General features: G+C 44.7%; 1 protein-coding gene across 4 annotated transcripts in view; it reads left to right on the top strand.

The window, feature by feature from the left end:
• Positions 1–1605: 1605 nt before the first annotated feature.
• LOC140740016 (procathepsin L-like) overlaps positions 1606–27088 on the top strand; it is a 55334-nt gene continuing 29851 nt past the window's right edge. The window contains exons 1-6 of one of the 4 annotated variants that reach the window (XM_073068800.1): positions 1606–1809; positions 15098–15255; positions 20402–20524; positions 22757–22915; positions 23817–24041; positions 26891–27056. In XM_073068800.1, coding sequence (XP_072924901.1) covers positions 15121–15255; positions 20402–20524; positions 22757–22915; positions 23817–24041; positions 26891–27056 — 808 coding nt within the window. In that variant the 5' untranslated portion in view covers positions 1606–1809; positions 15098–15120. Of the gene's footprint in view, positions 1820–13021; positions 13155–15097; positions 15256–20401; positions 20525–22756; positions 22916–23816; positions 24042–26890; positions 27057–27088 lie in introns of those variants that run through there. The other 3 variants (XM_073068799.1, XM_073068798.1, XM_073068801.1) reach the window with 3 other exon arrangements.

Genomic DNA, 27088 nt, shown 5'->3' with positions numbered 1-27088 from the left:
TGCAGATATAGATAATTCTTTAGTGGATCTCAACTCCATTGCCACCCAGTTAGGGCACTCGGGTTGGCCGTGGAAGAAAGACCAGAAGGTAGCACAACGTATATTAGCTGCCCAGTAATATAAGCGAAAGTTAGGTAAAGCCATGCCACCCTCTTTTTTAGATTTTTGGAGGTGGATTTTATTAATTCTAGAGCGCTTATTCTGCCACAGATATGACAAAATAATAGAGTCTAAGGAATCAAAAAAAGATTTAGGAATAAAAATTGGGATAGATTGAAATAGGTATAAAAATTTGGGGAGAACATACATTTTAACAACATTAATACGACCTACCAAAGACATAGATAGAGGTGACCCTTGTACCCGACTCTGTTTTATAGCATATGAAAGGTTGACAAAGTTTTCGCGAAAGAGATCTTTAAACTTCCTTGTGACTGTAATTCCAAGATAAGTAAATTGATCATGGACTACTTTAAAAGGGAGATCACGAAATATTAGTTCTTGTGCTTCTTTATTTATTGGGAAAAGTTCACTCTTATGTAAATTAAGTTTATAGCCAGAGATCTGGCTAAACTAGTCAAGAAGTGAAAACATTAGAGGTAAGGATGTAGACGGATTTGAGAGAAAGAGTAATAAGTCATCAGCATAGAGCGAAACTTTATGCTCAACACCCCCTCTCCAAATCCCGGTCAATTCAGGACAGTCTCGAAATGCTATCGCCAGAGGTTCTATAGCCAAATCAAAGAGAAAGGGACTTAAGGGGCATCCCTGACGGGTGCCACGTTTGAGATTAAATACTTGGGATTTCTGAAAATTAGTTAAAACAGAAGCAGTAGGACACAGGTACAGCAATTGGATCCAAGAGATGAAACTTTGGCCGAGGTCAAATTTTTCTAAGACCGCAAAGAGGTAGTTCCACTCTATACGATCAAATGCTTTCTCCGCATCGAGGGAAATAACACATTCAGGAGTCCCAGTTGGAGCTGAGTATAAAATATTAAATAGATGCCGAATGTTAAAAAAAGGGAGACGGTTTTTAATAAAGCCTGTCTGGTCATCAGAGATAATGGAGGGAGTAACAGTTTCTAATCTATGAGCCAACACTTTAGCTAAGATCTTGAAGCCTGTTTTTTTAACAAGAAATACACTGAACCCATGACTGGGTGAGGGAAGTGCCCCGTCTCTCATACTGTCCGATCCATGATTCCTTGTCTGTTTGGTGGGATCAGGAGCTAGATAATTCAGTGTTTGGGTAAAAACTCTTGAAAATCATGGGTGGGTTGCCTGCAGGTTAGTTGATCAAACAACAACACAAATGATTGGAGAATCAACAGAAACACCAACATAAATACTACCGTGGATATGACAGGGAGAGAGCTGTTTCTACCCCCTCAGATGCCGACTGTCTTGCTGAGAACTCACGACATTTTCTATTATTGTTTTATATTCGCTAAGCGGTTCCTGGCAACTCCTGCATGAGTCCTTGCCCGAGGTTAGCCAATAAGAACACGTCCCGGCATGGGGGAGGAAGTTCAGCAGATATTTGTTTGTTGAGAACGTTTCATGAAAGAGAAAGCTGACAGCCTTCACACGAAGTGTGGAGAGGGGGAGGAGTCAGGCCGGTAATACTCCCCCAGAGGGGTGGAACACCGCCTTATCCTTACAGCTGTCCGAACCGAGTAAAGGGCGAGGAACGAAGGATCCAGCTCCAATTACTCTTTGAAGGGTTGGGGCTGGGCATCGGATCTGAGATCCACCTGGAAGACGAGGGGAACCTGCCTGCATCTTAAGGAACTCGGAGGTCGGGAGGTGAGCCGAGGTCGGAATCTTTCACTCGAGCTGCTGAATTTCGAGTCGATAAGCTGCGCGGGATGGTTCAGCGATGCGGTTCCAGGAGCCCGCCGCAGGTTTGGGGAGGCAGGAGCTGTTAGTTTCAGTTTAATATGGTCGAAATGTAAATCACAAATTCAAGTTCTTGCTTGCAATCGGATCCCCTTGAATCCACGGTCGTCTCCGTGTATTGGCCCCTGCAATGGGGTTGGACACCTCCTCTCAACTCTGGGCGCTTTAGGGTGGAGAGAGGGGTGAATAGTGAAACCTCAATGGGGCATCTAAAACCTGCGCTGTTCACTGGTATCTACTGCCTGGGCTGGATCACTGTAGTAGGCTTTTACAGTCTAGACTAATCACTAGTATCTGTACTCTCAGATTCACCGGTTGTTTTTTCCGACCTGGCTGCCTTGCGGTACATCCGTATCTGATTTACAACCACTGTTCTGATCCCTAAGGGAGTGTAGATCTCCTCATATTAGGCTGTTAGTTCTACTTTGCATCATGTTAACCGGATATTGTGCTCCGGTTAATCACAGCTCCATTCACTCAGCGGGTGGCGCAAGAACATAGGGAAACTGGAGCAGGAGCAGGTAATTTAACACCTCGGACCCCCCGTAACGGGACATCCCCAGGCCTGTAAAGGGACACCCTTCTCTTCTCAGGTGGTAGCCTCTGGTACTACACTCTCCCACTCTTGGAAACATCTTCTACATGCTCACTCTATCTAGGCCTTTCAATAGTTGGTAGGTTTCAATGAGATCCCCCCTCATTCTTCTAAACTCCAGCAGGTACAGGCTCAGAGCCAAAAAATCATCCTCATACATTAACTCTTTCATTCCCAGGATCATTCTCATAAACCTTCTCTGGACCTTCACCAATGCCAGCACATCCTTTCCGAGATATTCTTTGGATATTGGATCAGACTGATGCTGGAGGAGTAGTAATGGGGGACAAGGAAATGGTGGATGAACTGAATATGTATTTTGCGTCAGTCTTCATTGTGGAAGACGCCAGCAGTATGGTGGAAGTTCCAGGTGTCAGGGGTCATTAAGTGTGTGAGGTTACCATTACTAAAGAGAAGGTGCTTGGGAAACTGGAAGGTCAGAAGGTAGATAAGTCACCTGGACCAGATGATGTGGCTGAAGAGATTGTGGAAGCATTAGTAATGATCTTTCAAGAATCACTAGATTCTGGAATGGTTATGGAGGACTGGAAAGTTGCAAATTTCAAGAAGGGAGACAGAAGAAAGGAAATTATAGGCCAGTTAGTCTGACCTCAGTGGTTGAGAAGATGTTGGAGTCAATTGTTAAGGATGTGGTTTCAGGATACTTGTAAGCACATGATAAAATAGTTGTCGTCAGCATAGGTTTGTCATGGTCCGATCCGTGAACTCCGCATTCTGGTTCATGGGCCGGTTCATGTTCCTAATTCCAGGTTTTCCAGTTTTCCCCAGTTTCTGTTGAGGCAGCTGATTGTCATTTGGGCTGGCTTCATGAATAGCTTCAGGATTCAGCCTTGGGTGGCTGGATTGTCTTGTCCAAACCCCCTGTCTGTATCCCTTCCCTTCCCCTTCCTCCTGGAGCCTCGCCTCGTCTGGAGCCTTGCCTTCACCGCTGTCTAGTTCTACCACCAGAGCAAGATAAGGAACTGTCTTTCATTGTTTTGAACTGTCGGTGTCCACACCTTCGCTAGGTAGGTCCAGCTATCTGCCGCTACCTTGTGTCGAGAACCGTCTCGTCATATTCTGCATTCTGTGTATGAGTCCCGGCCCTACGTCCTGTTTCCAAGGAAGGGTCCCGGCTCTGTGTTCTGTGTATGAGTCCCGGCCCTATGTCCTGTTTCCAAGGAGGGGTCCCGGCTTTGTGTTCTGTGTATGAGTCCCGGCCCTACATCCTGTACCCAAGGAAGGGTCCCGGCTCTGTGTTCTGTGTATGAGTCCCGGCCCTATGTCCTGTTTCCAAGGAGGGGTCCCGGCTTTGTGTTCTGTGTAATGAGTCCCGGCCCTATGTCCTGTTTCCAAGGAGGGGTCCCGGCTCTCTGTTCTGTGTATGAGTCCCGGCCCTACGTCCTGTACCCAAGGAGGGGTCCCGGCTCTGTGTTCTGTGTATGAGTCCCGGCCCTACATCCTGTACCCAAGGAGGGGTCCCGGCTCTGTGTTCTGTGTATGAGTCCCAGCCCTACATCCTGTACCCAAGGAGGGGTCCCGGCTCTGTGTTCTGTGTATGAGTCCCGGCCCTACATCCTGTACCCAAGGAAGGGTCCTGGCTCTGTGTTCTGTGTATGAGTCCCGGCCCTATGTCCTGTACCCAAGGAGGGTCCCGGCTCTCTGTTCTGTGTAATGAGTCCCGGCCCTACGTCCTGTTTCCAAGGAGGGGTCCCGGCTTTGTGTTCTGTGTATGAGTCCCGGCCCTATGTCCTGTTTCCAAGGAGGGGTCCCGGCTTTGTGTTCTGTGTATGAGTCCCGGCCCTATGTCCTGTTTCCAAGGAGGGGTCTCGGCTCTGTGTTCTGTGTAATGAGTCCCAGCCCTATGTCCTGTACCCAAGGAGGGGTCCCGGCTCTGTGTTCTGTGTATGAGTCCCGGCCCTACATCCTGTACCCAAGGAAGGGTCCCGGCTCTGTATTCTGTGTAATGAGTCCCAGCCCTACGTCCTGTTCCCAAGGAAGGGTCCCGGCTTTGTGTTCTGTGTATGAGTCCCAGCCCTACATCCTGTACCCAAGGAGGGTCCCGGCTCTCTGTTCTGTGTAATGAGTCCCGGCCCTACATCCTGTACCCAAGGAAGGATCCCGGCTCTGTATTCTGTGTAATGAGTCCTGGCCCTACATCCTGTACCCAAGGAGGGGTCCCGGCTCTCTGTTCTGTGTAATGAGTCCCAGCCCTATGTCCTGTACCCAAGGAGGGGTCCAGGCTTTGTGTTCCATGTTCTTGTCTCTTCCTCAACCAAGTCAAGGCTTCGGGGTCTCGTCCAGTCCTAGCCATGTCCAAGAACCTTGTCCTGTCCAAGCCACGGCTTTGTGTTCTCGTCTTGTCCATGTGCCTTGCCCAGCTCAGGAGCACCTTGCCCAGCCCGATGCTGGGGTTCCCTCGTCCTGTCCAGGAGTCTCACATCCAGTCCTGTTGCCTCTCCTCGTCCTATAGCCTCGTCATGTCCTCACCTAGTTCTGGAGTCCGAGCCTGAGTCAAGACCCATGTTCTGGGTCCTTGTCCAGTCTTTGGCTTGGAGTCCAAGCCCAGGCTCCTAGTTCCCAGTTCCATGTCCTGGTACCGCTATCCTAGTCAAGTCCTAGCCCAGGCCTGGATTCCTTGTCTCACCCAGGGCCTGTGTCATGTCCAGCGTCCTTTCATCCCCACTTTCCTTGCCTCCTTCTCACGCCTAGTCCTGTTCCTGGTAGTTCAGTGACTGTGTCTTGCGTTTGGGTCCACTCCCAACGCCCCCCCTTATGACAGGTTTCTTCAAGGAAGAACCTTGCCGAACAAATCTGTTGGAATTCTTTGACGAAATAACAAGCAGGATAGACAAAGGAGATTCAGTTGATGTTGTGCACTTGGATTTTCAGAAGGCCTTTGACAAGGTGCCACACATGAGGCTGCTTAACAAGCTATGAGCTCATGGTATTACAGGAAAGATTTTAGCATGGATGAAGCAGTGGCTGATTAACAGGAGGCAAAGAGTGGGAATAAAGGGAGTTTTTTTCTGGTTGGCTGCCGGTGACTAATGGTGTTCCCCAGATGTCTGTGCTGGGACTGATTCTTTCTATGTTATATGTCAATGATGTAGTTGATGGAATTGATGGCTTTGTTGTAAAGTTTGCAGACGATATGAAGAAAAGTGGTGGGGCACTTTATTTTGAGGAAATAAAGAGGGTACAAAAGGACTTGTACAGATTAGGAGAATGGACAAAGATGGAATACAGTGTCGGGAAATGTACGGTAATGCACTTTGGTAGAAGAAATGTAAGGGTTGACTATTTTCTAAGTGGAGAGGAAATACAGAAATCTGAGGTGCAAAGGGTTATGGGAGTCCTTGTTCAGGATTCCTTAAAGATTACTTTGCAGGTTGAGTTTGTGGTGAGGAAAGCAAATGCGATGTTAGCATTCATTTCAAGAGGACTAGAATATAAAAGCCAGGATGTAATGTTGAGACTTTATAAAGCACTGGTGAGGCCTCACTTGAGGTATTGTAGCAGTTTTGGGTCCCTTATCTTAGAAAGGATGTGCTGAAACTGGAGAAGGTTAAGGGAAGTTCACAAAAATAATTCCAGGATTAAACAGCTTGTCATATAAAGACCGTTTGATGGCTCTGGGCCTGTATTCATTGGACTTCAAAAGAATGAGGAGTGACCTAATTGAAACCTGTCAAATGGTGAAAAGCCTTAATAGAGTGGATGTGGAAAGGATATTTCCTATGGTGGGAGTACTAAAACCAGAGGACACATCCTCAGAATAGATGGGTGTCCTTTTAGAATGGAGATGAGGAGGAATTTCTTTAGCCAGAAAGTGGTGAATCTGTGTAATTCTTTGCCACAGGCATCTGTGGAGGCCAAGTCTTTATGAATATTTAAGACAGAGGTTGATAGATTCTTGATTGGTCAGGGCATGAAGGGAAAAGGCAGAAGATTGGGGCTGAGAGTAACATAGAAAACCTACAGCATAATACAGCCCTTTTGGCCCAGAAAGCTGTGCCGAACATGTCCTTACCTGAGAAATTACCTAGGGTTACTCATAGCCCTCTATTTTTCTCAACTCCATGTACCTATCCAGGAATCTCTTAAAAGACTCTATAATATCTGCCTCCACCATCGTCGCCGGCAGCCCATTCCACGCACTCACCATTCTCTGCGTAAAATCTTATCCCTGACATCTCCTTGGTACCTACTTCCAAGCACCTTAAAAGTGTGCTCTCTTGTGCTAGCCATTTCAGCCGTGGGGAAAAAGTCTCTGACTGTTCACATGATCAATGCCTCTCATCATTTTGTACACATCTATCACGTCATCCTCCATTGTTCCAAGGAGAAAAGGCTGAGTTCACTCAATCTACTCTCATAAGGCATGCTCCCTAATCTAGTCAATATCCTTGTAAATCTCCTCTGCACCCTTTCAATGGTCTCCACATCCTTCCTGTAGTGAGGCAACCAGAACTGAGCACAGTACTCCAAGTGGGGTCTAACTAAGGTCCTATATAGCTTTAACATTACCTTTTTGGCTCTTAAATTCAATCCCATGATTGATGAAGGCCAAAGCACCATATGCTTTCTTAACCACAGAGTCAACCTGCGCAGCAGCTTTGAGTATCATATGGACTTGGACCCCAAGATCCCTCTGATCCTCCACATTGTCAAGAGTCTTACCATTAATACTGTATTCTGCCATCATATTTGACATATCAAAATGAACCACTTCACACTTATCTGGGTTGAACTCCATCTGCCACTTCTCAGCCCAGTTTTGCATCCTATCAATATCCCGCTGTAACCTCTGACAGCCCTCCACACTATCCACAAAATCTCATCAGCAAATTAACTGACCTATCCCTCCACTTCTTCATCCAGGTAGTTTATAAAAATCATGAAGAGTAGGGGTCCCAGAACAGATCCCTGAGCGACACCTGTGGTCACCATGCAGAATATGACCCATCTGCTGAAATCCATATACACTACATCTACTGCTCTACCTTCATCAATGTGTTTAGTCACATTCTCAAAAAATTCAATCAGGCTTGTAAGGCACGACCTGCCGTTGACAAAGCCATGCTGACTATTCCTGATCATATTATGCCTCTCCAAATGTTCATAAATCCTGCCTCTCAGGAACTTCTCCATCAACTTGCCAACCACTAAAGTAATGATCACTGGTCAATAATTTCCTGGGCTATCTCTACTCCCTTTCTTGAATAAGGGAACAGCATCCGCAACCCTCCAATCCTCTGGAACCTCTCCCATCCCCATTGATGATGCAAAGATCATCGCCAGAGGCTCAGCAATCTCCTCCCTCACTTCCCACGGTAGCCTGGGGTACCTGTCTGATCCCGATGACTTATCCAACTTGATACTTTCCAAAAGCTCCAGTACATGCTCTTTCTTAACATCTACATGCTCAAGCTCTTTAGTCCACTGTAAGTTGTCCCTACAATTGCCAAAATGCTTTTCTGTAGTGAATACTGAAGCAAAGTACTCATTAAGTACCTTTGCTATCTGCTCCAGTTCCATAAACACTTTTCCACTGTCACGCTTTATTGGTCCTATTCTCTCACATCTTATCCTCTTCCTCTTCACATACTTGTAGAATGCTTTGGGATTTTTCTTAATCCTGTCTGCCAAGGCCTTCTCATGGCCCCTTCTGGCTCTCCTAATTTCATTCTTAAGCTCCTTCCTGCTACCCTTATAATCTTCTAGATCTCTATCATTACCTAGTTTTTTGAACCTTTTGTAAGCTCTTTTGTTCATGATTAGATTTACAACCGCCTTTGTATAGCACAGTTCCTGTACCTTACCATCCTTTCCCTGTCTCATTGGAATGTACCTATGCAGAAGTCTACGCAAATATTCCCTGAACATTTGCCACATTTCTTCCATACGTTTCCCTGAGAATATCTGTTTCTAATTTATGCTCCCAAGTTCCTGCCTGATAGCCTCATATTTCCCCTTACTCCAATTAAACGCTTTCCTAACTTATCTGTTCCTATCCCTCTGCAATGCTATGGTAAACGAGATAGAATTGTGATCGCCATCTCCAAAATGCTCTCCCACTGAGAGATCTGACACCTGACCAGGTTCATTTCCCAATACCAGATCAAGTACAGCCTCTCCTCTTGTAGGCTTACTTACATATTGTGTCAGGAAACCTTCCTGAACACACCTAACAAACTCCACCCCATCTAAACCCCTCGCTCTAGGAATATGCTGATCAATATTTGGGAAATTAAAATCTCCCTCCACAACAACCCTGTTATTATTACTCCTTTCCAGAATCTATCTCCCCATCTTCTCCTCGATGTCCCTGCTACTATTGAGTGGTCTATAAAAAAACACCCAGTAGAGTTATAGACCCCTTCTTGTTCCTAACTTCCACCCACAGATATTCCGTAGATAATCCCTCCATGACCTCTTTTTTTTTTGCAACTGTGACACCATCTCTGATCAGCAGTGCCATGCCCCCACCTCTTTTGCCTCCCTCCCTGTCCTTCCTGAAACATCTAAAGCTTGGCACTCGTAGTAACCATTCCTGCCCCTGAGCCATCCAAGTCTCTGTAATGGCCACAACATCATATCTCCAAGTACTGATCCATGCTCTAAGCTCATCCACTTTGTTCATAATACTCCTTGCATTAAAATAGACACATCTCAAACCATCGGTCTGAGCGTGTCCCTTCTCTATCACCCGCCTATCCTTCCTCGCGCACTGTCTCCAAGCTTTCCCTATTTGTGAGCTAACTGCCTTAGCTAAGCTAAGGTAACCTAACTTAGCTAACCTAACTTCATCTCTTCAGTTTGGTTCCCACTCCCAGCAATTCTAGTTTAAACTCTCCCCAATAGCCTTTGCAAACGTCCCCAACAGGATATTGGTCCCCCTGGGATTCAAGTGCAACCCGTCCTTTTTGGACAGGTCATGTCTGCCTCCAGACTCTGCTCCAATCTCTCAGCCATGTATTCATCCTCCACATCATTCTATTCTTATACTCGCTGTCATGTGGCACAGGCAGTAATCCTGAGATTACTACCTTTGAGGTCCTGCTTCTCAACTTCCTTCCTAACTTCCGGTAGTAAAAATGGATCAGCTATGATGAAATGGTGGAGCAGACTTGATTGCGAATGCCCTAATTTTGCTCCTATATTTTATGGTCTTATATAGGCCCAACAGTGTTCACAATACTCCAAATGTGGTCTGACCAATGCCTTATAAAGCCTCAGCATTACATCCTTGCTTTTATATTCTAGTTCTCTTGAAATGAATGTTAATATTGCATTTGCCTTCCTTACTACTGACTCAACCTGCAAGTTAACGTTTAGAGAATCCCATAATAGGACTCCCAATTCCCTTTGCACCTCTGGTTTCTGAAATCACTCTCAATTTAGAAAATAGTTTATGCCTTTAGTCTTACCAAAGTGTATGACCATACACTTCCCCACACTATATTCCATCTGTCAATTATTTCCCCATTTCTCCAATCTGTCCAAGTCCTTCTGCAGACCCCTGCTTCCTCAACTCTACCTGCCCCTCCACCTATCCTCGTATCATCTGCAAACTTGGCCTCAAAACCATCAATTTCATCATCCAGATTTTCAACATATTATTATTATTATTGTTACTAGATTGAGGAAAGCTTTAAACATCTATGGAGAATTTGAATAATGTCAGATTTCTGTAGGTTATGCCATTTCTATCTTGGGAAGCCACTGTATAAATGAATGACTTAAACCTTAACATGGGAACAGATAAGGTTGCAGATAATATAGATGTTAAGCACGAGTTTGGCAGTGAGGAAAGCTGTAGACTGCAGTGAGGTATTGATGGTCGGGACCATTGGGCAGATGGCATTTAATCATGTGAAGTGCGAGGTCATACAATTAGAGAGGTGCAACAGGCAAGGGAATTAATTGAAATACAGGCTATTGAGTTTACGGGGATCAGAGGAACCTTGGAATGTGTGTCCATAAATGTTTACTGATCTAAGGACAAATCAGTAAGGCGGTTAAAAATCCACACAGAATGTTTTACTGGTGGAACAGTCTATTAACTGAAGCATAGAATCTAAAAGCAGGAAGCAGTTAGGAAACTGAAAAAGGATCTAGTGCTTTCCTGGCATGTATGACTCTTCTCAGGCTTCTCACCTGGTCCATGTGTCAATTTTAACTGACATTTCGATGATAAACTCTGCCATCTTTATCAGGGATGATGTCTAGACATGTCTAGTCTGGGATATTTGTACTCCATTGTCCATCCCTCCTGATTGCTTAGTCCTCAATTAAAATCAGGTTTCTTCTGTCCCACCTTGTTTAAAATTGTATTCCTGATCTTACTTAGAATGAGTCCTTCGTCTTCGTTAAAATGTTTATTCTCTAGTCTTATTTCAATGGTTTCCTTCACCAGGCAGTCCCAAAAGCCATTGGTGTGGAACAGTGGTTTTGTGCCATCAAAGTCAATACTTGGGAAACTTTGAGCATTGCATAAAATTTCAGTCACCAGATTACGGGAAGAGTCTGGATGCAGAGGATATTTGCACAGATATTGCTGGGGATATGAGAAAAGTTTGGATAAATTCTGATTGTTTTCTTTGTGTTGTGTATGGACTTAATTGTGTATATAATTATGAAAGATTTAGATGACAGAAATAGAAGGATCTATTCCCTCAGCAGGATGGTCTGTGGTAATTTGTAGAAGGAATAAAGAAGGATAAGCAAGAATCTTTTCATGCAGAGGTGGTGTGAGTGTGTAACTCACTGCTGAAAAGCTGATGGGTACAGAAAGCCACATCACACTTAAGCAGTGTACACTGATAGAAGAGTGACCTGTAGGAAGTGGTTACTTTTTTTTTGTCCCAGTATATAGCTTATTCATCCAAAGTGAGTCTCTTAACAGGTAAAAAATAATCCATTATTGATCTATCCCCCACCAAGATATCCCACAGACTGAAAACATCCCACTCGTTTACTGCTCTGCTCCACCTTGCTGTACTCGATCCCATATCTCCTTAATTCCTTTACTTCCTCCAATTTGTAGATATAGCAGTCTCCTTGTGGGATGCTCAGGACAGTCCTTGTTTCACACTTGTCCAGGGCCCTTCTATTATCCCTTTTACCAATACATTGATGACTTTACGGAGATCTCACTCAGAACTCCAAAGTTCTGCCACCTTTTCTTCTGTTTGTTCTTCTATCTCTGATACTTCTCTTCTTACTCAGCTTCTCTATCTCTGCCTCCATCTCAGGAGGTAGATTAGTGACCAAGATCCATTAAAACCCTACAGACTCCCACAGTTGTGTTGACTACATCTTCTCCCACCCTTGACTCTATTCCATTCCCCCGATTCTCTTTGCTGGTGTTTTGATAATGCAACCTTCCACACCTGTACTTTCAATAAGTTTTCCTTTTCCCCTAACTGTACATTCTCCTGAATGATAAGATAACTTAATTTCTGCTCTTACCCCCTCTGCTTCTACCCCAGAGGAAAGACAAGGTTCCCTTTGTCCTCATGCCCACCCACCAGTCTCCATGTCAGATGGACCATCTTCTTTAACCAGGTACAGGAATGGGCAGAGAGCGGAGGGATATAGACAATTTGCAGGCAGATGGGATTAGTTTAATTTAGCATCATGGTTGTCATGGACATTGTGGGCTGAAGGGCCTGTTCCTGTTCTTTGTAATTACCAACATGTTCAATGTGATAACATCACCAGATATAGTTTCCCCTTTGCTCTCCTTTTGTTGTGAAAAAGACTAAGGAGCTGGTGGTGGACCTGAGGAGGGCTAAGGCACCGGTGACCCCTGTTTCCATCCAAGGGGTCAGTGTGGACATGGTGGAGGATTACAAATACCTGGGGATACGAATTGACAACAAACTGGACTGGTCAAAGAACACTGAGGCTGTCTACAAGAAGAGTCAGAGCTGTCTCTATTTCCCGAGGAGACTGAGGTCCTTTAACATCTGCCAGACGATGCTGAGGATGTTCTATGAGTCTGTGGTGGCCAGTGCTATCATGTTTGCTGTTGTGTGCTGGGGCAGCAGGCTGAGGGTAGCAGACACCAACAGAATCAACAAACTCATTTGTAAGGCCAGTGATGTTGTGGGGGTGGAACTGGACTCTGACGGTGGTGTCTGAAAAGAGGATGGCAAGTTTCATGCCATCTTGGACAATGTCTCCCATCCACTCCATAATGTACTGGTTAGGCACAGTAGTACATTCAGCCAGAGACTCATTTCACCGAGATGCAACACTGAGCGTCATAGGAAGTCATTCCTGCCTGTGGCCATCAAACTTTACAGTTTCTCCCTCGGAGTGTCAGACACCCTGAGTCAATAGGCTGGTCCTGGACTTATTTCCACTTGGCATAATTTACTTATTATTATTTAATTATTTATGGTTTTATATTGCTATATTTCTACACTATTCTTGGTTGGTGCGACTGTAACGAAACCCAATTTCCCTCGGGATCAATAAATTATGTCTGTCTCTCTGTTGTTCTGAAGGAACTTTATCTGCTGTGACTTCCTGCTTTCATCTAACATCTCTGTGAACAGCCACTGCCCTTCACAGAGCTCCTTCCAACATAACCACAGGAGAAGATCCTTCTTACCACCCAGGGCCTCACGCACCCCTTTCCCAGGTAAAACAGTGGTTCACCTGTAATTTTTCTGATGGAGTACACACCATTCAGTGCTTGAACTGTGGTCCCCTGTGTAGAAACCATATGTGGAATAGACCACCACTTTGCCGGACACCTCTGTCTAGCTCACAGTGCTGCCCCTAAGCTTTCAGTCAGCTTCATCCCACTCATCCTGTTCCAATGAATCCCAAAGTAAGCATGCTGGAGACACAGTAGCTTCAGCAGCTGATCCCCCGTCCCAGACCGACATCCCCCCCACCCCCGTCCCAGACCGACATCCCCCCCATCCCCGTCCCAGACCAACATCCCCCCCACCGTCCCAGACTGACATCCTTGGGAATTTAACAATTTCAGAAAAGTTGCCTTTTGTGTCAGAAACGTGTTGTCAGCCTGTAAAGTAAAGTTAGTTTCTCTCTCTGCCTGACCTACTGGGAATTTCCCACATTCTCTTTTTCTTTCAGATCTTTAGTGACTGTATCTCATCATTTCCTCTGTCCATATTGAACCTGTTTTCATACAGAGAACAATGCTGGGAAACCTCAGCATTGTCAGGCAACATCTCTAGAGACAAAAGGTGTCTGTTGACATTTTGGATTGGGCCTCTGGATCAGGCCTCTGTCCTGATGCACAATCTGAACCCACTCTTCGAGGTACGACCATGCACAGTTTGTGGGAAGCAGAGGAGAGATTTCTAGGCGACCTTGTTCCAGGGTGAAGGGAGTTTAGTGAGAGCAAATGGAAGTGTCTCATTTAGGGTGAAGCAACTAGCTCTTGTTCTCCCATTCTAAGACACTCCCTTTGTTCCTTCCAGCCCTCCCCCTTCCCTGTCCCATCAGCCCTGTTATTTCTCTACGATGACTGTCCACCAACATGTAAGAAATCCTAACCCTTGGGTCTATGGCTTTCCTACTCTGGTTCTGTTTGATCTTCTCAGCAGCTGCTGCTACACTCAAATTGTGCAGCCCCACACTTCTGCACCACTGGCAGCCATGCCTTCAGCCCTCTCATCCTGTCTTCCTCTAAACTGCTGCTTAGAAACCTCTTGATGAAGTGTTTGGTTGAATTTAGTCGTCTCAGTTTTTATTTAAACATAGTCCTGTGAAGTGCCTGGGAGTGATAAAAGGCAAATTCAAGCTGCAGGAAACACTTAAACTGTTGTAAACTCAGCTTAAATGTCCCTTACAGACAATCTGGTTTTCTGCTGTAACAATGGATGTATGGTGTTTAGGCAGTGTTACACCGCAGTGAGATAGCTCTTACGATAAGTGAGAGCCGAGATATCCTACAGTGAGTCAGCCTCTAGTATAAGTTGTTCAAACCTTTGTAGAGGAAATGAGTATCTGAGAGGTTTCTTTCCTTGTTATCTTGTATTAAAATCACCTTTGAAAGAAATCACCAGTGGTAAAAATAGACATGGCTTTTAATGACTCCTGTGGTTAAACCGAAGTTAACCACTCAGTGTAATAATGGCTGCTTAGTTGTTTAAGGATTGTCACCACTTTTGAAAGTGTTAATTTATCTGACTGCCTTGCATGCTATAACAGACAGAACATTTATATGTAAGGATTTTGGTTATTGGTGTATGGTATGGAAACATTTATATGAAAATTTATGTGGATGTATAAGGATTTTTTTTAAAAAAGATGTTGTTTGGGTGCATCATTATTTCTAATCTTTTTTTGTTTAAGAACACATTTTATGTCAAGTTGAGTTTATTGTCATATGCATGAGCATGGTACAGGCAGTGTCAGGAATCAAACTCTGACCTTGCAGCTGGCACTGTAAACCAGTACACCAGAGTGGCACGCTTTACTACAAATGCTGAAGACAGGTCTCTGACCTCTCCTCTGCAAACATGAAGAAGTGTGTGTGGTCTCACCTGTTCAGAAACATCTCAAGTACGTAATTCCAGTGAGTTGTTCATCATCCTTCATTGACCCTAGGTTGTTTATTCGTTGGGTGCCACATGATGACATTTTCGTTCGTTTCCATCTGCGTGCTGGTGCCCTTTCTGGCTGCTGTCTTTGCGCACGTGCACAATCCTGCATTGGATGAGGCCTGGCTCAACTGGAGGTCGTTTCACAAGAAGGAGTATGTGGGGGTAAGTTGTTCAAGCAAGCAAACTCAAGTCAGGAAGTGTCCACGTCACCACTTGTAACCATTAACTGTGTACAGTTCCCATTGTTTCTTACATGGCCATTGATGGTGTCAGATTATTGAAGCTTTTATATAAACCTGTATATTCCACTTATGTTGTTTTAGATTATTATTTTAGATATGTCCAAGTTTCCTATGGCCGAGAGAGTATCCGTGTGGATACAATATTCTTTGGGCCAAACCAGTTCCCAACATGGCTGGTTCTCACTGTGGGAATCCAATTTCATTGCTCTCATTCAGAGAATTGGTGTGCCATCGTACATTTGATAAGCTTCCCACACAGCTAGGGTTTGTGTGGCCCACTCTACTATCAGTCAGTTAATACACATGGAAGAATTATCACCTTAACACTCTGTACAATTCACAAATGAGAAAATTTGCAGATCCTCGAAATCCAAGCAACACACACAAAATGAGTTCTTATGAAGGGTCTCGGCCTGAAATGTTGACTGTCCAGGCAGTCCCCGGGTTACGTACGAGTTCTGTTTCTGAGTCTGTCTTTAAGTCGGATTTGTATGTAAGTTGGAACAAGTACATCTGGTATTATTTAGCGTCAGTTAGTCAAACGTTTGTCTTTATATATAGTATATATTTTACCTTTCAATGCATATAAAACACTTAAGAAATGTATGTATTCCAATAATTAAACCACTGCGTTGCTTAGTAATAATTGTAGCTTTAATCGGGGTAGGGCGTTTCACATGCTCCATTATTCTCACTTTATCCGTTATCCTTTAAAATTGTTCCGATCATTGACCACCTGTAGCCTAACGCTTTTCCAATGACCGATGGCGCTTCACCTCTTTCCAAACGCTTTATTATTGCCACTTTATTTTCAATTGCGTTTGCTTCCTGTCAATGGAACAGAAACACTGCAGGCGGTGGGTCCTGAGCTCCGCCGGCTCCCTGGGTGCTAAACTGCACTGCACTGAGACAGGTTAAATGGGACAAGTGGGGGCTGTGCTGGGTTTGGGTATTTGATCCTCCACAATATTCCGCGTGGGAATTTAGACTGGAGGTGGCAGAGTTTTTTTACGAGGTCGAGTTGCGAGCTCAACGTCAACCCGGCATGGATGGTACGGGAGTCACTGGATCGACATCAACCTGGCACAGGAGTGGACTGTCACTAAATCGAACTTGGGAACCTCTGTTTTCTAACCCAGTACTGATCTGACTACGCCACCAGCTGACTGGCATGGGTGGGGGGGGGGGGGGAGGCGGGGTCAGGGTGAATCTTACTAAGAAAAATTTAAGCCAAATACCAAGTTAAACACTCAACACAGTGACAACGGCAACGGCTTAAAATGGCAGACGGCGTTCTCCTTCCTCAGTTCGTAAGTACGAGTTGTCCGTAAGTCGGACGTTCGTAACTCGGGGACTGACTGTACTCTTTTCCATAGATGCTGCCTGGCCTGCTGAGTTCCACCAGCATTTTGTGTGTGTTACTCTAGAAATTTATAGTTTTAGTCTTTTTCTTGATCTGGATGATAATATAAAGAATTCAAACTTTGCCATAGCAGTCTTTAATTCTCAGTTCTTTAAAGAGAATGCAACCTTACCATGGCACATTATCAAATTTTGCTGTGACAATTGATAGAACCATAGAACATCACATCATAGAAAAAGGCCTTTTGGCCCTTCTTGGCTGTGCCGAACCATTTTTCTGCCTAGTCCCACTGACCTGCACCTGGACCATATCCCTCCATACATCTCTCATCCATGTACCTGTCCAAGTTTTTCTTAAATGTTAAAAGAGAGCCCACATTTACCACTTCATCTGACAGCTCATTCCACACTCCCGCCACACTGTGAAGAAGCCCCCCTCAATGTTCCCTTTAAACTTTCCCCCCTTCACCCTTAACCCATGTCTTCTGGTTTTTTTCTCACCTAGCCTCAATGGAAAAAGCCTGCTTGCATTCACCCTATCTATATCCATCATAATTTTATATACCTCTATCAAATCTCCCCTCATTCTTCTACGCTCCAGGGAATAAAGTCCTAACCTATTCAACCTTACTCTGTAACTCAGTTTCTCAAGTCCCAACAACAACCTTGTAAACCTTCTCTGCACTCTTTCAACCTTATTAATATCCTTCCTGTAATTTGGTGACCGAAACTCCCCACAATGATATTAATAAAAATTCATTTATCTTGGATAATGGGAATTGTTTCAGCACATATCTGCAAGATTTAAGTTAGTTCATCTAGTTGACATGTTGTACATATTGTTTTTTTTAAAGCAATGTGATTTTAAATTTAGGTTGCTTTATGGATCTCACAGATCTCATCCACTCATTTGAACTTGCTTTTCGAAATTTATTGATACCTGCGGGAGATTTAAGCAAATACTGAACACTATTTCTCCAAATTGCATAACTGCTGCTCAAGTGATACGGGACTATACAGTTCTGAATAGAATCAACTGCCTTTCCCAGCTCAGGTCATCTGTTGCCTGTAAGTGATCGGGTTCTAAAATTTGTTGTTTCTGGCAAGAAAATTTATGCCAATAGACCTTTGAGTAACTCTGGAAAACCCTGAAGTTGGTTGTTTCACAAGACTGCAGGAGAAGGAATAAATCCTTGTTGGCCAAGAAACTCATAAAGCAACTTCGCTAGTTAGAGCCATGATCTTGGAGTAGGTAAGCTTCATGTCACATTAATACTTGTGACCTACAGAATACAAGCTTGTCCTTTGCAATGCCAGTGCCAGTTCATTATTGTCTGTTAATTCTCAGGATGCACTGAGAACACAAGTATTTACTGGCCGTTCCTAGTTGACCAGCTGAATTACTCCCCAGTTCTACAGTGGTTAAAGACCAACCCTGTACCCCCCAGCTTCTTGGGAGACTAATGTCATACAGGCCAGTTATTTCTGTTCCTTAAGAGTGCAGTGGTTTTTACTGCAGTCCAATTCAAAATGGAACTCAAGTTCTTAAAATACCATGTGAAGAGTTAAACTCACATTCTCACAGTCATTTATTGAATCCAGTGTCTAGTAAACTACCACAAAACTACTGTACCTGTGTCAATATATAATACACCAATAATCTTCTGAAATTAATACATTACATCCACCTATTTGCTTACTTATTCATTAAATGTATGAGGAAACACGAGGGGTAACGGGGAGGGGATGTTTCTCCTCAGGTATTGGATGTTGGGTAAGTTGAGAGAGATTTGTTATCTGGGATTGCTGTCCCGCCAGTTGCCCTGGGCTGTCCCGGTAGTTGCCCTGGGCTGTCCCGCCAGTTGCCCTGGGCTGTCCCGCCAGTTGCCCTGGGCTGTTCTTCAACAAGTACTTGAGTATCCCATCCCCCTTCTCTCTTCATCAGTGTGACATGGAGGCTGCACCCAGGAGCCCAGCAATGCCTCATCCCAGATCCATGATCTTTGCTACCAAGGTGAGGGTAACAGGTCCGTGCAGATAACACCGCTGAATCTTTGCTTCCCCGGCGGACAGTATTCTGATTCAGAAATCGTTGCTGTTGGTACCTCACCCTGGAGCTGGCTCTCCACAGTGGCACTGCTCAGTTCAGTCCTGACCTCCAGCGCTGTCTGTGTGCAGCTTGCTCATCTTTCCTGTGGAGTTACCTCAGAGTTACCTGCTTCCTCATCCCAGGGACGCGCAGTTTGGTAGGTTAATTGGCCACTGTAAATTGCCTGCAAGTTGTAGAACAACGTGGGGGGTGGCGGGGGGACAGAATATGATAACATTAATGCAGGTGGGTGGTTAATGGTTGGTGAGGACTCTGTGGGCCGGTAGGCCTGTCTTCATACTGCATCTCTGACCTGTGGTTCGGGATGACGATAAAGATATTGAATGCTGGCTTCTCAGCAAAGCAACTGAGAAAAAAGTCTTTTCACCTCTCCTATGGACAGTACCGGAACTAAAAGGTGTCAGAGTGTTTTCGTGTGAATCACTGCTTGTTCCTGTTTGCCCACAGTCGATAACAAGTGACCAGCATAGTCACGTCATCTTCTGAACAGTTTCACTTCCCTGTCCCCACTGGGTTTGTGCCACAGAACCCCTGATGTATGTTTCAAGCTCCCCACAACAGGGGCGTTGCCAAAAAGAACACTGTTTGTGTTCAGAGTAAAGTGAATTGTTGCTTTTTTCCCTCCGCTGCTGGTGAAGCCTCCCAGTGCCTCAGGCTGGGATCCGAATGTTGACAGCGGTTAGCATATAACGAGGGCAAGTTAGACCTGTGTTCCCAGGAGAGCGTGCCAGTTATGTGTGCTCAGCCTGTTCCAGCTTCCAGAGCAGTGCGTATTGCATGTCAATAGGGGAATGGGTGTGAAAAGAAATGGGATGTAAAAGGAAGATATTAAAAAGTTAAAATAACATGTCACAGTGCAGTGCCAAGCAGGAAGTTGGCACCTCACCTGAGTCCTGAGGGTGGTATCAGCCAATCCTTCCTCAATGATAGAATGACTGCAGTCAATGATTGTGATTGTGTTCAATAGTTGCTTTTAATCAGAGTTTATGAGCAAATCCTTTGATGTAGCAGCAGTGTTTGTATGTCTGTGCACAGGATGCCCTGTCTGAAACTTGCTCCAGATTGATCAGATTTCTGGGTGGATGTTCCAGATGTTTGGGTTGTGGTATCTGGAACCAGGAATCCAGGTTGTTCTTGGCCTTGGGAGAAGTCTAATGCCACTGTCCATTAGGCTCATATAAAAACTAGGAGCAGGACTGAGCCAACCCGTCCCTCCAGCGTGCAATAAGATCTTATGTGATCTGACCCACACCTTGAATGTATTTCTGCCTTTCACCCCTTGCTCAATAACTTCCACTTTAAAGATATTCACAGACTTTTCCACTGCCCAAGGAAGAGAGTTCCAGAGACTCTCCACCCTCAGAAAGAAGGAATGTTGCCACATTTCTGTCCTAAATAGATTGGCCTCTGCCTCGGTGTTGTCTTACCCAAGGAAGCGCCCCACCCACCCCATCTCAGGATTTTACAGTCTTCTGTCAATTTCTCTCCTTTCATAAACAGTGGCTGTTCCAAGAACGGTAATGATAATTTTCAAGATAAGTTTACATGTGACATGTAATATGTGTCTAATTTATGTTCTTTTTCTCATTCTAAGGATGAAGGCAATTACAGGAGGACGGTGTGGGAGAAAAACTTGAAATTAATCGAGCTCCACAACCTGGAATACTCCATGGGAAAGCACTCATTTCAGATGGGAATGAATCACTTTGGGGACCTTGTGAGTGGGATGAAGTGTTGCTTACAGTTCAAATCATGCTCTGTTGTGGGTACCTGATGGTCGGTATAGATTCAGTGGGCTGAAGGGCCTGTTCCCACACTGTGTGCAAGCTCCATGTTAGACTAAACTAACAATCATCTTCTATCGGATCATTTGGAAACCCTGGTTTAAATTCACCAGAGTCTTTTTCCCATGCTCCATAAGACCATAAGACATAGGAGCAGAATTAGGCCATTCAGCCCATCAAGTCTGCTGTGCCATTCCATCATGGCTGATCCCGGATCCCACTCAACCCCTTACACCTGCATTCTCACCATATCCTTTGATGCCTTGAACAATTAGGAAACGATCAACTTCCACCTTAAATGTACCCATGGACTTGGCCTGTACTGCAGTCTGTGGCAGAGCATTCCACAGATTCACTACTCTCAGGCTAAAAAAGAATCCTTCTTACCTCTGTTCTAAAGGGTCACCCTCAATTTTGAGGCTGTGCCCTCTAGTTCTGGATACCCTCACCATAGGAAACATCCTCTCTATATCCACCTTATCTAGTCCTTTCAACATTCAGTACAGTTCAATGAGATCCCCCTGCATTCTTCTAAATCCCAGTGAGTACAGGTCCAAAGCTGCCAAATACTCCTCATATGTTAACCCCTTCATTCCCAGACTCATCCTCTGGACTGTCTCCAATGACAACGCATCCTTTCTGAGATATGGGGCCCAAAACTGTTGACAATACTCCAAGTGTGGCCTGACTGGTGTCTTATAAAGCCTCAGCATTATCTCCTTGCTTTTATATTCTATTCTTGTTGAAATAAATGCCAATCTCCTTATGTTAACCAGAGTCTGATGCCCATATTCCTTATAAACCCATGAGTCCCGGTTTCCAACATTCGTATAAATTCACCATTGCTCCTTATAATCCCAGCAGGGCCCCATTTTGCATTCCTTCAAACTCAATAAATTGCTCCTCCATCTACAGCGTTGAAGCAGGTTCACGGGTCTGGTGAGTGAGACAGAAAATACTGACTGCGAATCATTTATTTATAAGCAGTAAAAATTCGACCAGAGATTCATGTGCCCCAAGTTACAGAAACTACAAAGTCGAATGTTCAACAAGCATATGCAGAGTAGACCTTCCCAATGGGTAGGTGCATTGTGCCTTAGACAAAAGGGAGAGAGAGAGATTCCTTGTGCGATTTTATACCCGGATATTTGAAACTGGACACCAGGCGGCTAACCTATGGGAAAAGCAGCTGCAATTTCTAAACTAACCAATCACAAGAGAAGCAGCTTTCGACAAACAGAATAAGCCACACCCCCCACAGGACACCTTCACTCTGTTTAACCTCACTAGGGTCACTGAATAACTTACTGCATTCCTGCATAGCATCTTTAAAAAAGTGAATTAAATGTGTGTTGGGTACAAGTAGGGATGATGTCGATAGTCCAGTCAAAAGTCCCAGGGCTGCAGCGCTATCACAGTAAGGTGCAAGGACCAAACCCCAAACTAAACTGGGAAGATCAGCTTGTTAGGGAGGTTATGGCCCTGGTGTAATTGACCTCAGAGTCCTTGGGCTCAGCAAGATAGAAATCCAACTGATCCACTGGCCAGTCATCTCTCTAAAGAGTGCTCATGTTTGGCACCCACCTGAGTGTTGATCTGCCTGGTGATGGTGTTGACTGACCTCGTGGTTTGACTGTACTTAGATATAGCTGGCGTGCTGGTGGATACAGAGTTTGACTGTGGTGGGAGTGAGGTGCTATTCCGTGACAGGACAGGTGGCTGATACAGGAAGGAGCTGGCGAGTGAAGTGGAACAGTCAGCCACTGAAGTGAAACTCAGAGAAGTTTTAAAACATGCTCAGAAACTCAAGGGAGTAAAGACAAACTTCTCCTGCCCTTCTCTGACTGCAGCTGAGATTTCAGTGTCAGGCATGAACTTCGAAATAGAACAAAAGTGGGAAATCTAGTGCTGGGTGGAATAACAGCTGCCTTCCTCATTTCAACAGCTGAATGTGGATGAAGTGGTTCTAGGTTTTATTCAGCCTGATATTCCTGTTCCAGGTCCTGTTGCCATTTGTGGGCTGACCAATCACAAGCTGAGAAACCATAAGAGATTTTTCTGTTTTTAATTTTCTGATTTGGTTTGTAGGTGTAAGGACTCTTCTGGGAAGGGTGGTGTGGGTGAAGTCGTTGGTCCTAATATTAATTATCTGCTGCTTATTAAAGACAGCCGAGGAGTTCAGTGAACTTTGGAAACAATTCCGCACATTTGAAATGAAGAACTCATCTGGGAAAGAGCCGGCTTCAGGTGCACCCAAACTTTTCAAACTCCCTCAGAGTGTTGACTGGAGGACCAAAGGTTACGTGACAAAAGTAAAAGATCAGGTAAGGTGATAGATAGATAGATACTTTATTGATCCCAAAGGAAATTACAGTGTCACAGTAGCATTACCAGTGCACAGATATACAGATATTAGAAGAGAAGTAGGAAAATACAAAAAATAAGTTACCTCAAGTAGTCTAACAGGAGGGGCTATAGGTTGACTCATTATAGAGCCTAATGGCTGAGGGTAAGAATGACCTCATATAGCGCTCTTTGGAGCAGTGCAGTTGACTTAGTCTGTTACTAAAAATGCTCCTCTTTTCAGTCAAGGTGATGAGAATAGTGGTTAAGGTATCCGAAGAAACCATCAACGGTGTAGTAAACCAGGGATCTGAAACAGCATTTGTTGATGGTTTGCTTTTCCTTGTGAGGACTGGAACTCAGCTCTGAAGTTACTGATTCCTCCTCTTCAAACTGGGCCTCCCCTGAATATAAACCATCACAACCCCCAAAGCCATAAAGACATAGAATAATATAGCATGGAGACAGGCCATTTGGCCCAACTCACCCATGCTGACCAAAATGCTCATTTAAGCTAGTCCCATTTTCTCACCTTTTGCTGTGCATCACTCTAAACCATTCTGTTTATGTACTTAAGCCCATCCACACACTCATCCACAGATCAACCCGTCACCAATCCAATGACTCAGCAGCAGCTCTGCAATTACAAACGTTTCTCTGCCCTTCAGCCCCTAACTTTCTCTAGGAGCATCTTTGTCCCAATATGCCTGAGATTCTGGCTAAAACAAACATCAGATGAACTGCTTGTCAGTTCTTGTATCCATTATCTTAGACTCTTTCAATAGCTTATCATTTCAAACTATATAATTGCTGTAAATCACCTTCAAGTTGGACGTGTGGTGTAAGTGTTACTCTATTAACACGGGTTGTTGTCACTCCTAGGGACATTGTGGCTCTTGCTGGGCTTTCAGTGCTGTCGGTTCCCTTGAAGGACAAACATTCAAGAAGACAGGAAAACTAATCTCGTTGAGTGAGCAGAACTTGGTTGATTGCTCCAACTCAGAAGGGAACCATGGATGCAATGGTGGACTGATGCATTTTGCTTTCAATTATGTACAATCTAACAATGGGATTGACACTGAGGAATGTTATCCATATACTGCTTATGTAAGTTTAATTTCTCACAATACTCACTTTTATTGAAAATATTTCTTCATGTTAAAGTCCAGTTAGCTGACCATTAGTGTAGTAATTCCAGATAGCAATAGCATTAGTGTGGCCCTATTAGTTCTTCATCCCTAAGCCCATTCAAGCCAAAAGGCAGCAGAGTCAAGTTTATTCCTTGAATTAGAGTCAAGCAAGGATTTATGGCTGCTTTCCTTTCAGTAGCCCAGATAAAGTGGGTGGCGGTAGCAGAATCCATCGTTTTGCCAGCTTGGCCAAGGAAAAACAATATGGGCAAAGGTCCTATCAGATCAGTATGGGTCTGTGTGAATCAGTAACACATGACATGATTCAATGGTTTACTGACTTTAAAATCCCCAACTCCTCCAAAATAGTAGAGCAAAGAAATCCAACAAAAATCCTCACTCTGAGTTCATATGCTAGGATTTATGGTTTTACAGGAATAGTTTTAACTGAGCAGTGTCATTGTCATAGAATTATACAGCACAGAAATGTGCCCTGTGGTTCACAAAGTCCACGCCAACCTCCTTGCCCAAATAGAGAGTCCCATTTGTTGTGCCAGGCTGCATAGTAGATAATGTTGCCCAGAAACTGAGAACATAGGCAAAACCCACAAAATGCTGAAGGAACTCAGCAGGTGAGGCAGCCTTTATGGAGGGGAGTAAACTGTCGATGTTCTGGGCTGAGAGTAGAGCCTTCATCAGGAGTAGAAAGGAAAATGCAGAATCTAGAAAGAGGTGGGTAGAAGGGAAGGTGTACAAGGTGGCAGGTGATAGGTGAGACACGGGTGAGGGAGGAGGTATGATGTAAGAAGCTGAGAGGTGATAGGTGGAAGAGTGAAGGGGCTGAAAAAAGGAATCTAATAGAAGAGAACTGTAGACAATGCAAGAAAAGGAAGGAAAAGGGCACCAGAGGGAGCTAAAGGACAGATGAGGTGAAGAAAAGAGAACTAGAATGGGGAATGGAAAAAGAGAGAGAGGAGAGGGGAGAGAAATTACTGGAAGTTAGAGAAATCGATGTTCATGCCATCAGGTTGGAGGCTGTTCAGACAGAATATGAGGTGTTGCTCCTTCAAACTGAGTCTGGCCTCGTCATGGGAGTAGAGGAGGTCATGGACAGACAAGTTAGTTTAGGAGGGGGAAGATAATGGGAGATCCTGCCTTTTGCAGTGGATAGATTGCAGGCACTCAATGAAACAATCTACCTCACAACACAGCACTGTAGAGGAGGCTGGACCAGGAGCACTGGATACAACAGATGACCCAACAGTCACTTGGAAGGCCTCTTTTGGGCCCTGAATGATGATGCGGGAGGAGGTGTTGGTGTAGCACTTGTCACGCTTGCAGAGATAAGTGGCAGGGGGGAGCTGGGTGAGGGGGGCTGAGTGGGCAAGGGAGTCACGTAGAGAGCAATCCCTGTGGAAAGTGGAGAGTAGGGGGAAGAGAAGATGTGCTTAGTGATAAGATCCTGTTTTAGAAGGTGGCAGTAACAGAGAATCATGGAGGCTGGCGAGGTGGTGGGTAAGGACAAGGGGAACACTATCCCTGTTATGGTGGCAGGAGGATGGGGCGAGGCAGATGTGTGGGAATAGGAAGAGATATGGGTGAGGGCAGCATCAAAGGTGGTAAATTGAGAACACAAGGAGGGAGAGAGTGGCTCTGTGGAGTTGAGTCGAGTAGCCATTCCTCTCAGTTTCAATAGGTACATTTAATGTCAGAGAAATGTACACAATATACATCCTGAAATGCTTTTTCTTCCCAACCATCCATGAAAATAGAGGAGTGCTCCAAAGAATGAGCGACAGTTAAATGTTGGAACCCCAAAGCCCCTCCAGCTCCCCCACCTATGCATAAGCAGCAGCAAAGTAATTATCCCCCTCCCCCAACGGCATAAAAGCATCGGCCCCCCCACTGAGCACTCAAGCCTGCAGCAAAGCATCAATAAAGACACAGACTTGCAATACCCCCAAGACTACCCGTTCACCTGGTATTCGACATAGCACAGGCCCTCTCTCTCTCTAATAAGGGGAAAAGAGGTGTCCCCGTTTCACAGCGAGAGGGGAGACATAACAAACAACTCACCAACTTACAATGTTAAAAGTCTGTTGTGCCGCTTTTTCCGAGCTCTGTGCCCAAAGAACAGGGGTCTGTGGGCACACGGCTAGCAGCCAGCTCACTGCTTTCCATCTTCTGTCTCCCACGACACACCGATTTTCTGCGGAGGCACTGACCTCGAGACCGCCAGCCTCCAGAGCCATGAAATCCCAGAATGCCAAAGGCGAGCTAATCTTCTAGCCCGCGTCCTTGGTATATCGAATTACGGCCACTCCTGAGACTCCAAGAACGGGTCCCATTCCCGCAAAGAACCGAAGTCAGCATGTAACTCCAGGTCAGGGTCCTCAAAAGAACCCTGAAAGGGAAAAACAGAAATATTAAAGATAGAAGTAGAGCTGTTTTCGAAGATGCAAGAAAAGGAGACGCCATTAGGCGCCACTGTCTCCTTAGATCCTTAGTTCTCCAGTTCCCAACGACAGGAGGTTTGGTAGCTTAAATGGCCACTCTGTGCAGTAGAACCTGGGTGGAATTGATGGGGAGAGGAAAAGGAATTGGTGTAGACTAGTGTGTAGCATAATTAGCTGTCATTTTTACTTGTTTTGTTATTTTTAAAATGAATAATGCATTTAAACATGGCATCAGTCTTCAGTTGACAGCTGTAATCTGCCCTCAGTGATCAGTGGCTTTAACAGTCTTGTTACCACAAGCCAAAGTTCTGTGATTCAAAAATCATGGCTACAGAGTTAAATGTTTTCTTTATAATTTCCTCTCTTATAGGAAAGCACCTGTAAATATGATGCCAAATGTCGTGGGACCACTTGCTCTGGTTATAGATTTGTAAGCCATGGTAACGAGACAGCACTGGCAGAGGCTGTGGCCACAGTCGGACCAATTTCTGTTGCTATTGATGCAAAACATTCATCGTTCCAGTTTTATAGATCAGGTAAAAAGCGACGATCAATGATCTGCCATCTT

Source organism: Hemitrygon akajei, chromosome 16 (genome assembly GCF_048418815.1).
Source record: "Hemitrygon akajei chromosome 16, sHemAka1.3, whole genome shotgun sequence".
Classification (NCBI taxonomy): domain Eukaryota; kingdom Metazoa; phylum Chordata; class Chondrichthyes; order Myliobatiformes; family Dasyatidae; genus Hemitrygon; species Hemitrygon akajei.
This window is presented reverse-complemented; position numbering and strand designations above follow the sequence as displayed.